Source organism: Rhopilema esculentum, chromosome 8 (assembly GCF_057945365.1).
Source record: "Rhopilema esculentum isolate cy_ngs chromosome 8, ASM5794536v1, whole genome shotgun sequence".
Lineage (NCBI taxonomy): Eukaryota > Metazoa > Cnidaria > Scyphozoa > Rhizostomeae > Rhizostomatidae > Rhopilema > Rhopilema esculentum.
In genome coordinates this window covers 9,690,473-9,705,460 of record NC_142822.1, presented here as the reverse complement: position 1 = coordinate 9,705,460, position 14,988 = coordinate 9,690,473, and the positions used below count along the sequence as shown (strand labels likewise).

At 38.3% G+C, this 14,988-nt stretch overlaps 1 protein-coding gene across 1 annotated transcript in view; it reads left to right on the top strand.

The window, feature by feature from the left end:
• Window positions 1-14,988, top strand: part of LOC135694448 (nuclear pore complex protein Nup155) — a 38,288-nt gene that overhangs the window by 6,194 nt on the left and 17,106 nt on the right. The window contains exons 8-19 of the mRNA XM_089109757.1: window positions 393-466; window positions 1,208-1,299; window positions 4,891-4,988; window positions 5,878-6,030; window positions 6,778-6,878; window positions 7,268-7,435; window positions 8,737-8,847; window positions 10,209-10,271; window positions 10,932-11,125; window positions 12,011-12,142; window positions 13,624-13,681; window positions 14,381-14,481. Coding sequence (XP_088965883.1) covers window positions 393-466; window positions 1,208-1,299; window positions 4,891-4,988; window positions 5,878-6,030; window positions 6,778-6,878; window positions 7,268-7,435; window positions 8,737-8,847; window positions 10,209-10,271; window positions 10,932-11,125; window positions 12,011-12,142; window positions 13,624-13,681; window positions 14,381-14,481 — 1,345 coding nt within the window. The remainder of the gene's footprint in view (window positions 1-392; window positions 467-1,207; window positions 1,300-4,890; window positions 4,989-5,877; window positions 6,031-6,777; window positions 6,879-7,267; window positions 7,436-8,736; window positions 8,848-10,208; window positions 10,272-10,931; window positions 11,126-12,010; window positions 12,143-13,623; window positions 13,682-14,380; window positions 14,482-14,988) is intronic.

Genomic DNA, 14,988 nt, shown 5'->3' with positions numbered 1-14,988 from the left:
GACTGGTTATTGATATTGATTGGTTCTCACTCTTTGGCAGAACTATTTGGCATCTAATCTTGCATAACAAATTATATGTCATTGTCCAAGCATTTGCAGTCAAAAATGTTTAATGCATATTTTTGTTTTTCGAAATAGCATAGACAATAAGCAAAAACAGCATATGAAAAATATCAGTTATCAATTATGTATATATATATTTGTTGTTCTTGTTTTCTCTTGGCACGTTGTATATCAAGGAACTGATCAAGTTCATTATTCCTCCTCTTACATAACTTCGGGTCCCCATCTAGATATAAATTTCTGGTTACCTTTGGTCATTATCCGCCATTTATATTGTGAGGAGTGCTTTTTAAAGCTTTGCAGCTGAGGCTTCTTTGACTATTTTTTAGATCCAGTATGCCAGATTGCTGTTGATAATACGAGAAATATTTTGTATGGAAGAACAGAGAATGGAAATATCCAGGTAATTTATTTTCTCTTTTTGGTGCATGCTCCCTCCACTTCCAATTTCCCCCCCCCCCCCTCTTCGCTTAATATTCCATGATAATTTGACCTCCTGTCATAGAGACGTTTATCTTATTCAAACATAATATTTAAGCCCAACTTTTTTTAGTCCAGCTTTCAACAATTGGAGCAAAACTGGAACAAGTTGTTGTTCAAATTGAATTGTCAGATTTTCAAATACTGGCTCATTATATGGAAAGACGTGTTTATTTCGCAGCTCATTGAGTTTTTTAATTGCAGTGTTTCCAAAAAGCTTCTAGATAAGCATTTAACATATTTATAGTGAGTTTTAAACTTTGTGTATTTCATTCTATGATAATTTAAAAAAATACCTGTTCATGTTTCTTTAAATTTTATCTTGGAAAAAATTCAAAACGTGAGGAATTTTTTGCCATCAAGGTGTGTTTCTTCGAAAAATTTTGAAACACGTTGGTAACTAAAGAATAACTCACCCATTTAGTTGGCAAAGCAGACCCGCGCATCCCCTTGAGCACAATAGCTAGTGCTAGCCCTGATGTTATCATTTGTTTACAGTGCCCTCATGATCGTAGGCTGGTGCTATCATATTTATCATGCTTTTATTGCTATTTTCAAAGCTCAAAGAGTATCATTTCCCGTAGCGAAATCCCCCAGGCTGCTCCCCAGGCATCCATCCATACACCCTTTCTTTTGATGCATTTCTTTCTTTATTGCTCTGAAGGTTTATGATGCTGGTGAAGACGGGACAAAGATGCGACACGTTTCATGCCTGTCCTCCAATTCCATTGCAGTCAACGCCTCGTATGTTGCAAAGTATGTTCCGATTAGAAATTTATGTGAAATTTTCATTTCTGTTGTTTTTTTGCGGGTATCTCTAAAATTTATGTTTTTGTTAACCTATGGTGTTCAGTCTTTTTGTAAATATCAACAGTAGACTGTCTGCAGCATATAGCTAAATATATGGAAAATTGTTTCGGGGTCCCTTTTTATTGGGGTCTAGGAAAAGGTTCTAGCGCATTGACTCATCTTTACAGACTGCCAGCTTATTTTAAGTATCAGCATCAAATGTTGTAGGAGATGATTACATTTTTAGAGTTTAGCTGGCTTCCTTCTACCCAGTGTTATTCAATCTAAATTTCGTGTTAATCTTTCCTGTGCATTTATAATTATTGTTATAATCTCTTGTGGTATTGGGATTCTGTTGATGAAACGGAAAACAATATAGACCAGAGGTGAGAGGGGGAGCATTATCACCTGAGCTGGCAATTAACCAGACTAACTTTTTCTGACTCAACTTTTTGCGTAGATTACGAATCCGGATGTTGCTTTGGCGTTTAGGGGGGCGTTGTCTAGATATAGGGGGTCAAAGCCCAAAAAAAAGCGATGTGACCTAATTTGACTGTATTTAATTATTGCACTTTAGGAAATGTTTAATTTTATTAAAAATTGGTTTCTTGATCAATGCTCTGTCAAATTTGGCCTTTTCTGGCATTGATGGGGGGGGGGCAGGCAATTACAGGGAAGGGGAATTTCACTATTACTGTATTCTTAAAGCGTTTAGTTTAAATTCGCCTTCTCCTTCTGATTCGCTTTATTTTTCTTCGCTTGCAAACATTAGCTCCGCAATGTCCTCAGGATAGTATAGTAGGGCTCCGTGAACCAATCAATTAACAGATCATCTAACCAGCCGTGATTGGCGGGTTTTTTTTGTTGATTATGCTTTGTAAAGCTAGTCTCTTTACTCTTGCTACAAAGTTTGCACGCTTGAAGTGTTTTTCGAGGCTGCTTTTACATGAGGGCAGCAGTGACCGACCAGTTACTTTGTTTTCCTTTTGAAAAGTCCACCAGAATATAGCATATCTTGCTTCATTCACTGACATCAATCGTTTCTCTCCATACAGTGTGCAAACAAACCTTTCTAAGCCGAGTAACAAATTACTACAAGTAATAATTTTTCTTGCCAAGCTCTGATAACATTTTTTGGAATTCTTCATCGCCTCCAAAAAGCGTTTCCAAAATGCAGGCTTTCCTTTCGCAAGAAGGATGAAATGTAGAAATTTCCCGAAAATGCATGCAGGCCAAGGAGCGCTTGCTTTCGCAATAAAGATAGCGCAAAAGCATTTAGACCCAGTAGTCTCCTGTATTTTCCTCTCCCGTACTACATAAAGAAATGCAAGTTTTTAGCCTCGTTGGCTAAAAGGATAACAAGAATATCAACATCTCCAGAGCGCACAATGCAAACTGTCTGACTTGAGTTACCCCTTTGCTCTCAATCGTAACACAAGAATGTTTTCATGCAAAGTATATTATTCGATCGTTGAGTTGAGACTACTTATTGTGGCGCTAGAAATTCTCTGACGGATGGGCTTGACCTTCCGATAGGGGGGCTATGCAATTGGAGAGAAAGCATGGAATCCCAATTGCAAAAAGACGCACAATCATTAAGATTATGACAGGGCATGAATATAACAGACAAGAAAGAGCAGCTACTTAGAGCGTGATTAATACTCTTTTGTGGGGAACTCGCCTTTATAACAAAATATCCCTAAAAAGACAAAAGACATATGTTAAGAAAGTTCTTTGTAGGTCTTTTTCTATGATTTTTCTATATTCACAAAGCTTTAAACTTTTCTGAGTAATAAAAAAAGGCTTCATTTAATCATTAAACAGAATAGGAACCATGACACGAAAGTTAGTACCTGAGACGGCACCATGGTTGCCGCAAAAGGTGGGGGAAATTTTTGAACTTTGATGCTTCCAGTTTGCTGGAAAATTCACTCATTCAAGACATTTTTACTACTTTACAATACAGTCTTATTCCTAAAATAAATATCCGCGGGTGGAACGCTATTTGACTGGTAGTCATTCTCATCATTCGCGCAACCAACGCTAAAAAATTGTAATGTGGAGTTTAGCTCCCAGTGGTTTCAGTTTACAAATTAACGGTTGAAATATTAACGTGCCGAGGAGCGAAGAGGAACAAAGCGAAATGAAAATGAAAACAATCAAATATACCATCGACTATTATTTATTTTTTTAACTAACGCCACCACCAAGTTTGCTGAGTAAGTAACAAAAATGTCGAATCTGATGAGAACAGATTCAGAACTCTTGGGGGGGAGGGGTGTTATCCATGTGTCCCAATGTGTGTGTGGGTTATTAGATCTCAAATGTTTTTTATGTCTTTTTAATGCTATCTCTTTATCTTTTGAAATTATGTCCCAGTGATTTAAAATTTTCCTTACATTGATAGTTCAACTGTCTCTTGGTATGCATCAAAATATTCGATTTTTGCAATTTTTATGATTGTGCTCCAGATAATTGAAGATAAAAATAACTTACAGAAAGTTTTTCGATTCTTTACTCCGAAGATTTTTCAAGTTCTCACCGAAATTTCACCGATTATTTTTCCAGATTAATTTTTGGCACCGGGTTTTTTGGTACTATGATTGATTTTAATGCAGTATGTAGAAGCATACACTTGGCTGTTTGGCATCTGTATCTTCAGTTGTTGCAAGGGCAAGAGGATTAGTAAGAGCTTTGTCTATATCAACGGATCCCTTTTCTTTGAACGATGTGGAACAACAAGTTTTCAAAACTTCTTATATTTCAAGAACATACGTAATTTGAAACTATTATCACTGTCTTTTCGTTTTCGTAAGATTACTACATCACCAGATAAAATAACCAAAATTACCAATTTTTAAAGTGTGATAGCAGAAAACAGTCAAATTAGGTCAAATCGCGTGTTTTTGGGCTTTGACCCCCTATATCTAGAAAACGCCCCCCTAAATGCCAAAGCAACATCCGGATTCGTAATCTACACAAAAAGTTGAGTCAGAAAAAGTTAGTCTGGTTAATTGCCAGCTCAGGTGATAATGCTCCCCCTCTCACCTCTGGTCTAATACGACTCTCCTATAGAGTACTAAAGTGATGACGTCACAAAAATCTATTTTTAGAATTTTTGAATTTTGAACCCATAACCTGAAAAAGCATCATGAAATACCTCTAAATGTGCACATATTTGGCTAATTTTTTAATAATTACCAATAATTAATAATAATTAACAACCGACTTGAGACATATTTGGCTAATTTTGCATATTTGAAAGTATTTCGTGGTGACCTTTTATGCATTGTGGTTAAAATTCAAAAATTCTAATAATAGGTTTTTTATGACGTCACACTTTAGAACTCTATTAAGCTACTTTTAGAAAGACGTTAAATTTCAACTCGTCCCAAATATTCCTCCTTATATGAGAATCTTTTAAGAACCTTGCAAGCTGAGATTTAAAGTGACATATGTTAAATAAAAAGGTATATAGGCTCCCTATAAAACCTAGTTTCTTTTATGCAGGTTTAACCTTTGTTTATTGATTAATTCTATTGTCTTTACTCTGTGTAGAAATCTAGACAAGAAACATATACAAAGAATTATTCACATAGCCCCCGTCTCAAAAGCAGAAGCATCTCAAGTTCATCTGGTTGCCATTACTGATACAGGTATTTTACAAATTTGCGTTTGCGTGGCCTTGGACAAGCGTGTGTTAGGCTGGTTGTAGAGCCTAGAAACTTTGTTTATCCTTCCCCCAGCTAGTAAACCAACTCGAAGTCCTTCTTAGAAAAATGCTGGAAATTAGGCGTGACCTACTCTAGTGTCTCTAATAGAAGGGGGAGGTAAAAGAAGGGGGGTGTTCATTCCGACCAATTTTCAATAGAAAGGGGGTGCTAATTGAAGGGGGTGTTCATGTCGACCAGTTAATAGAAGGGGATGCTAATAGAAGGGGGTGTTCATGTCGGTAATCCTTCTTTGAAATCGAAGTACCTTTTACAATATACTGTCAAAATTTGGTACAGTTTCTTGCATAGTTTTAGAGAAAATTGCAATCTTACAAAGATAAATTAAATTTACAGCTTCTAACTTCCAAGTCAAAAATCATCGGTTTCCTTTGTACGATTGAGATTTTACAAAAAACTATGGAAAACAACGAATAATGAAAATCAAATGACTTAATTTGTAAAATTTAATAAAAGGGGGGTGCTAAGAAGCAACGGGGGGGGCAAATTCTTCTGAAATCAATACATGGGGGGCCCGTCTATTAGAAACACTAGAGTAGGTGTTGTTATCGAAATTTTTTTGTCTATACTGACCTGCATATTGCCTTATGGCGATGTGATTCTCAATTCTTCTGCAATCTTGCTTGAGGAAGCGCCTGTAATTATGTGGGATATAACAGAAAATTTTGTACATTGTACATTGCGAGGTTTTTTATAAAGCGTCTTCAGATTACGTGATTAAATTCAAATCTGTTAAGAAAAGTTAATGTGACGTTGCTGCTCTAAAGTGTGTTATTTATATTTGAAATTATCTTGATTTGGTTTTCCTTTGAAGGTGTGCGGCTTTACTTTTCGACAACAAACCCAGCAAATCCTGAAGGGAGACCATGTTTACTGCGTTTGGTTCACGTAAGGCTCCCCCCTGGTTTCACACCGTCTGGAACGACTTCAAAACCAAGCAAGGTCCATCAAGCATTTTATCGGCAAGGTGATTAATTCGTTATTAACCTTTAATCTAAAAATCAAAACTTACGAAAATTACTGTTTCACCAGTCTGTCATATAGTGCTCGAAGCCGTTAAGGCAGAGCTGGACACGCTTTAATAGAATATGACGGTTCTAAGCTGCAACTCCGACTTACATGCTTGATGCGATCATCAGGCAACCTGGAAATCATTTTTATGTTTATATTACCAAAAAAATTAATACATCTTTTTAACGCAGTATCATTTCAATGGTGGTATTTTCAGAAACTATAGTATTGAGCTGGCAACGTAGGGTAGCAACTTGAAACTGTCCTGTTCAACCCACCACAGCAATATGAGCCTACAGCAGACACATATTCTTCTTTTTGATCACTTTAGTAACATTTGTTTATTGGTCCAGATACTCTACAAATGGCAGGAAAATACACAATTTTGTCTGGTCCTACCTGAAACTCCTTTGTATTACTTCTTAGCATTAGAAAGTAGTTTTAAGGACACTGAGAAGCTTATGCTTATCGAGCAGTATCCTATTCCTTTCCCTCTATGTAACCACATCTCGTGATCCCACACCTGAAATTACAGAAAGCTGGCGACGCCCCTCACTCTGGGCGTAAGTTATCAGTAGTCAGGGACCCTAACCACTGACCCATCCTCGCACCTGCAACTTCTGAGTCCCCTGTCAGTTTTCATAATGAAATCCTACAGTTAGTGTTGTACCCAGAGACGTATAATTTTTTGTCATATGCTCAGGGACGACGTTAATGCTGGACAATTCATCTGAGGAAAACGATGTTTTATGGTGTTTAAGCCAAGAGTCCTTTCCTTTTGAAAACAGCATTAAAGAGAGTCAGGCAAGTCAATGCTACAAGAACTTCTATATTGACATCACTGTTGTTTGCACGTGAATTTGCTCGTAGCTTTCTGCTTTTCGCTCCTAATCTTTTACTTGCTCTTTGTAAAACCTGAATAATTGAAATTGTGAATCTTTGCATATGGAAACTAATTGTATTTGCTTAATTCACGCTTCTCTCCAATCCCAAACTCTAGAATTTGATACCAAAAATTACAACTCTCTTTTCATAAAGTTTTATAGCCATTTTCAAAACTTGAATGCGATACAAATCGAAGCAGTCTTAATTGCTAAAACTATTTGTCCTGTCATCATTCACGTTTCGCTACACTTAGAGCCAATTAGTATTTTTGTTTTAGTTGTAATACCGTAGTTTTATTTATGTTACAGGTGTCATCGGCCATTGAGGGCAAAACATGGTGCGTCTCTGAGATCCCAGATTACAGCAATCCTAACCATATCCCTGAAGCTTTTTTCTCGTGTTTGTGGCCTGAGCCTCCAGCTATTGTCAACCAACACGTTTTACCTCGTCGACGATTTGTACTGCTTAGCCCAAAGGTATTTTATTTTTCAATATTTTACCATAAAAACACTATACATTCTTCTTCTTCTTCATAAAAACACTATATTTTTTCTTTGTTGATCCCTCCAATGAGAAATGATGTTGGCCGTTGATAACCTCTCGGATATGCATCACTCAAGCAAAAGTATTACACCACCTAACCACATAATAGCCCTACTGTTGCAAATTTTCGGGCTAATTCTTGGCAGATTCTTTAGAAAAGTTCAAACAGTTAAAGCAAGTTATTTTAAAGATTTGAAGTGTGCTTTAAGCTAGAAAATGATGGGAAATCAGCCATGGTGTATTGATAAAAGCTATTAAATCAATTCTAAAATATAAAATTGCGAAAGCTCAAAATTTGAGGTCTGGTGATAGAAGTACCTGTAAAATATGCGTTGCTATCGCCAAGTTCGGGTCCTGCCCAGGTCGTATCACACGCTCCAACTTTCATTGAGCATATTTCTCAAATCCTGTTCTGCATTCGCTTATACAGCTCAACTCTCTCCAGTTATTGGCGGCTGTGATTCCATCCCCCTCCTTCCCCTGACGCTGGAAGTCCTCCCTGGAAGATATTGTGATAAATGCTGCAATGGCTTTTCTGCCCACTTGACAAAGAAAGGGGTAGTGCAGTGCAAAATCTTTTTCTCCATTTGAAAGCATCATTCGTTTAGGTTTACATTATCATTGCTAGTGTTAAACTTCCGTTGTTACCGTGAGTCGATGCCAACATCTCTTTCCAATGACGTAATCTTACTTCACGAACCATGTAGCTTCAGTCTCTACACACACTGACATTCGTCTTAGTATCGCCTCTCTCCTTCAAAATAATTTCTCCACTGCTAATGAGCAAAGCTAGATAAACTAACATGATTTTCTTTACGCCCTCATCAGTCATAGCATGGAGACGTTGGCTTGCCTGCTCCATGTATTATTTTCCGGAATTGTTAGAACAATATCTTATCGTTCTTTATCAATCGCCATTGCTATTGATTTATAAAAGCGTATTGCAAATTGAAATATTTGTAACTACCCAGCTTCCGAAGGTAGGTTTTAGGACACGCAGAAGCTATGCTTATCGAGCAGTGACCTGCTCTTTCCTCCTCATGTATGTGATCACACTTCGTGATTCCTACGCTAGAATTACGGAGAACTGGCGATTTTCCTCACTCGATGTGAAATTTTGATCATGGTAGGGACTTGAACCCCAGACCCTTGTGTCTGTAGTCTGCAACCTTAACGACTCAGTTATCCTCATACTGGAATAACGCCAATATTTAAGCGTGTATCATTTTTTTAGGGGAGCCATGTTGTCACGACGCTTCGACCATTTGAACAACTCCGAGAACTTTTTATCAACAGTGGTAATGGCATGGCTGATTCTATTGAAACATTTTTTCAGTTTTACGGAGTAAGTCGTTTATTTCAACTTAGAATCGTCTTCCTTCTGCATGTGTAATTGTTTGGTATATAGAAGGAAAAGAGCTTAGTTCAGAAAAAATTTTCTCGCCCCACCCCTTATCCCAACCCTAACACCAATTCCTACTCTAACCCTAACACCAACCCCTACCCAAACCTTTATTCCATCCTAAGCCTAACCCTAACCCCTACCCTAAGCCTAACACTAACCCCTTCTCTAACCCCTTCTCTAACCTTGGCAAACATTGGTAACATTCTCAATAGGCAAGCGGCACTGATTGGTCAACCTCAACAGTCATGTGCTCGTGTTTCTGATTGGCCTATTTCGATCCACAACTGGGTATATATATTTCCTAGCGTAGAGTTTTCGATCTATGTTCTGACGTTTTAAACTTTGAAGAGTGGCAGACGAAAATCTTTAGTTTACTAAATGTTTGCTTTTTTCAAAGCCATTTTCAAGTTTTGCACCACCGAAAGATTGTTTCCTTCTCTAACCCTAACCTCTACCATAACTCCTACCCTAACCCAAAACCTTACCCTAGCCCCAACCCTAACACCAACCCTTTTCCCAACCGCAACCCTAACCCTAGCTATGTTTACGTAGCCTCAGTATGGATTCTACAGGCTTTGGTAGAGTTTAAGAGTTTAGTTTTAATGTTTTTAAAACTTACCTTAATAACTTCCCAAAAGCTTTTCGAACTTTCATCTAAAGCTTATTATGATCGATGCATTAAAAACTACTCTTGCTGTGTTCAGTTTTTTTCAACAAATTTACAAGTATGGACTAGTTATAACTTTTGCAATCCGTTCTAAACTGCTCTTTATTGAATCTTTTGACAGGACTAAAAACCTAATTTGCAAATCGCAGTGAAACATTAAGATTTGTTGTCCAAGAAAAGTCACTAATTTTAAGATTTTTGAATAAATACACTAGATCTCTGTTATGATATTATTTTACCTTCTGCTAACTGATACACTTTCAATTTTATAACACCCAACATAGTATTCCCATTTTTCTCTGTTACTTTGCTACCGTTAAATCAGTAGATAAATTTTCGTTTACAAAACCTGTTCCATTGCCCAAAACAATAATTCACTTCCTATGAGAACTGCCGCTACAGGAAACAACGAAACATCCTTTATTTTCATATGATCATCCAAACATGCCTATCCCACATGGAATTTTCACACGGATTGGATGCTGATGAGGAGATGTCGTTTGTAGCGTGACTTTGTGAAAGAATTATTATTTTTGAATTCATCGCTTTACCTTCTATAAAGGCCAAATATTACGTTATTCCTTCTAAAGAGCACGCTATCTACTGATCTGCTTTTTTCTTGTTCTTTTTTAAGGTCACACAAGCCTGCGCAATGTGTCTTGTACTTATCTGTCAAAGCCCCGAAGCAGAAAAAGAGGTTGGTATTGGGTATGATTGATTTAAGCTGTTCTGTTTCCTTGCAAGTCCGAAGATAGAAGGTGATCTGTGTGTTTATCAAATATGAACATAACCCAGTAAACATAACCCCTAATGGGTCAAAGTACTTGTGAAATAGAAAATTTGGGATGGCTTTCAAAGTTTTACAAAGTAGAAACTTTTCGACGCGACTCGGCATATTGAAATGCTTCTTGAAATGCTCCTTGCATTTGACACTGCAATCCTATCGATTTTGTTTTCTTTTGACGGTTGATGCTCGCATGATCTCATTCGTTTTAATACAGGTTTAAAAGAGTACCTTTTGAACCCTTTACGTAGAGGACCCAAACACGACCCCTTGGTAGAGCAGCCATTCTTTTTCCTAAGCACTTGTTACTAAGTTATCAATTTGCTAATTTGTCTTTAAAGTTGAAATGCATCCGTGTGTAAATATTGATATATAATGAAGGAAGAAATTTAAGCAGCAAATGGGTCTTTGAACAGCATGTCTCGATCTTCACCTTCCGTTTTATCCTGTCAGTAAATTCACTAATTATAATTAAGGATTGGATGAACAGCTGCAGCTTAATAGTTTCAAAGTTGATACACCATTTGTTTCTGTCGTCTTTCTTTTTTCAAAATTTCTTTTCTTTATATTTAGATTGTGAACCGGGCTGTCCAAGCTTTCTTTAGGTATGATTACCCATCAACACTTGCGGGACAGAGAATGCCCAGCACAGGGGCTCAAACTGCAGAATCGACGGTCAACATCACCGATGCTAGTTTCATGTTTGGAGGCCCTGTGCCCGCTGGCAGCGCTCATGGGAGTTATTTAGCATCCCCAGTCCAAAAGAAGTATGTTAAAATGCCTTGTATGATCTGTTTACCGTTTTACAACTACCTATTTTAAACATTTTATCAAAGACAATTGTGAAACCTTTCTATTAATACTTACTATTAACTAAGTATTAAACCTTACTAATACATTCCTAAGAAGCGAAGACCTAAGGTTTTCAGTGTCACATTTCCGTACCCGTAAAGACATTTGTAACTTTTCGTAAGTCAATTTTTCGAATCTCTTTTATTCTGCCGAAAGAAGTATAATATTTGCCTTGTTGTTTACCCATTTTATCAAAGACAATGGCGAACCTAAACCAGTGTCGCAGTTCTGTACCCGTAAAGTCGTTTATAACCTTTCTCAGGACAATTTCGCCAATCTAGTTTCTACTGCTGGCAATGCATTTTCAATAGTTTTGATGCAAAGATCAGTATTATTGGCCTATAGAATTGAATGTTAATTTCTCTACCTTTCTATATGTGAATTCTTTCTTGATATGTAGAACATAACACCTAGGATGTTATGACATTGATTTTCGCCAATCAATTTGTTTATTTGTGAGAACCACCAGCGAAAAGAACTCAGAACTTTTTAGGTAATGCTTTCTCGATCATCGCCTTTGAATTTTTGTTGTACATAGAGAGAATTCGCATGAGTGACACAACCGGAGCAGTATTCGAACCATGTGCCCAGACCCACTGTACGTCTTTGCTCTACACTTTAGCTACCGGGTCACATTTTCAAATCCACGACTTTGCAGACTATTCCAATGATTGCTAATTTACAGGTCTCATAGTAGACTGTGCCGTGATATACCCAATCCATGTTTTGTGCCCGTTACTGGTTTTCTTATGTCTTTTATCCTATAATGTAATTCGTCCTATTTTCCTTTTCATTCACAGACTGAAACCGCAATCTGTTGGCTCACAGTTCCAGACTTCGACACCGGCTACCGGACTGCTAGCGAAATCCGGGCCACAACCCTCATCCGGAAAGTACAGTGGAATCGCGTTGTATCTTGCCAGAATTTTGAGGTATGTTTTAGCTATAAGATATCAGCAAACTAAAGCTAAAATACATTTTTACCTACAAACTTATCAAATATTACTCCATTATCCGTGAAAAAAATTATTTACTGCTTGTTGAAATTTTTTGGTGTCTATCCTACATCCAAAGTTTTTGCTTCATTGCTTAGAGAGAATACTATCTACATGTTGTAGCTATGGTTGGCTATTCCTTTATATCTTACTTTAACTCCTCTAATAATTTCCCAAAAAACTATAGGCGCTATTTTAGGGATATTGTGCTCAATTGAAGGGTAGAGTGCTCATTCGAGGGAAGGGACACTCATTCGAGGGAAGGGACGCTCATTCGAGGGAAGGGACGCTCATTCGAGGTAATAGACGCAAATTCGAGGGATGAGGCGCTCATTGGAGGGACAGGGAGCGAATTCGAGGGATGGGGGCTCATTCGAAGGGAAGTGACGCTCATTCAAGGGAAGGGACGCTCATGCGAGGGATGAGGCGCTCATTCGAGGGACGGGGAGCGAATTCGAGGGATGAGGCGCTCATTCGAGGTAAGAGAAGCTCATTCGAGGGATGAGGTGCTCATTCGAGGGATGAGGCGCTCATTCGAGGGACGGGGAGCGAATTCGAGGGATGGGGGCTCATTCGAGGGGAAGTGACGCTCATTCGAGGGAAGGGACGCTCATGCGAGGGATGAGGCGCTCATTCGAGGGACGGGGAGCGAATTCGAGGGATGAGGCGCTCATTCGAGGTAAGAGACGCTCATTCGAGGGATGAGGTGCTCATTCGAGGGATGAGGCGCTCATTCGAGGGACGGGGAGCGAATTCGAGGGATGGGGGCTCATTCGAGGGGAAGTGACGCTCATTCGAGGGAAGGGACGCTCATTCGAGGGATGAGGTGCTCATTCGAGGGAAGGGATGCTCATTCGAGGTAATAGACGCGAATTCGAGGGATGAGGCGCTCATTCGAGGGACGGAGAGCGAATTCGAGGAATGGGGGCTCATTCGAGGGGAAGTGACGCTCATTCAAGGGAAGGGACGCTCATTCGAGGGAAGGGACGCTCATTCGAGGTAATAGACGCGAATTCGAGGGATGAGGCGCTCATTCGAGGGACGGGGAGCGAATTCAAGGGATGGGGGCTCATTCGAGGGGAAGTGACGCTCATTCGAGGGAAGGGACGCTCATTCGAGGGGAAGTGACGCTCATTCGAGGGAAGGGACGCTCATTCGAGGTAATAGACGCGAATTCGAGGGATGAGGCGCTCATTCGAGGGACGAGGAGTGAGTTCGAGGGATGAGGCGCTGATTCGAGGGAAGGGACGCTAATTCGATGAAAGAGGAGCACATTTGAGGTGTGGGGTCCTTATTCAAGAGACGTGGAATGAATTCGAGGGGCAGGGCGGTCGTTCGTGGTTTTACGATCTTATGAGAGAAAGATCTACCTATTTTTTTGAATGTTATTTTCATTTTCTTAAAATATCAATTTCAAGGCCCGTTTGGAATCATCTACTGGTGTACATTGATTACCCTGATGGAAGAAACCAACAGGTGAAATTAAAAACATTATTGCAATTCTTTAATTTTCCACAATTTCCCTTACATGAAAATTCAGTAACTGGTTTTGCAATATGTAGCCATTTTTGCTTGATACAAGATTGCGTTATTTGCCACTTACTTGATGGGTTGTAAGATTTCTCTTTAGTCAACGTGGTGTTGGCTTATTTTTGGCTTAATGCCTCGTGACCCAATCAGCTGGTGCGACCTGTTAAAGAGTATAGTTTTACTCACCGGAGATTTCTTCATTCAATACTCACGAACAAAAGCTTTTCATCATACTCTCTTTACATAAGCCAACTTTACTTTGAATCCGGAAACATGATTGAGTAAGTTTCTTCGATAGAGTAATTTCAAAAAGCATCACACTCAAAAACATCTACTTATTTATTTATTCATGTATTTATGTTTCTCTTTATGAGGACTAAAATGAAACATGTTGTTTTTTATTACGCAGTTTTTATTAACTGAAATGTACATATCCTTTTATAATGTACATTATACATACATACATACTCAAAGCTCCAAATTTGCCATTAGATCTTGATCTAGTAGTGACAAAAAACTGTTTAAGTTAGCTTAGAGCTGCTTTTTAAGAAATAACGATACTGCAAAGGAACATCTGGGTGTTTTTAAAAATTTTCCTTGTTTATTTTTGCGTAAATTTGCATCGACAACGTTGTTCATTCGCAGCTGGTAAGCAGACTCTCAAGTGAAGATCTCTCGTGGTTTATCGAAAGTCTCCGAAAGCTAAAAGAGTTTATGGAAAGATACTCAAACTTGGAACTCTTGGGGTATGCTTTTTGTCAACTTTTTTATCAAAGCTGTTAGCACCTCTGAAGAGCATTCCTAGCAATCTTTCTTATTTTTGACCAATAAAATGTATACAAAGATTCTCTTTTAACGGGTTTCAGATGGTAGGTTGTCTGTATATGTATGCAAGGTTATCGAACTGATTACAGTTATAGACCTATAATTCTATACTTCTTTGGATGTTTTACAGCAATGCGCAAGCGGTGAGTGTATGAAATTCTAAGATGACTACATACCATGTTTCTCTTTGGTCTTCTTTCTTGGCAAAAGAAAGACAAAAAGACAAAATGCCGTGTTAAAATTTATCCAATTGCGGTTAACCTGGAAATCGTCTCTGTTAGTTTTGAGAGCAATTAAGACTGTATACTGATGTGAAAGACAATAACCTCAACCAATCTTTGTCTTATTACAATAGTATGCGAGCTATTGAGTTTTTTCCTTTTGTTTACGTTACCTTTTTGCGTTACTTTGAGTTGAGACTAATTTTG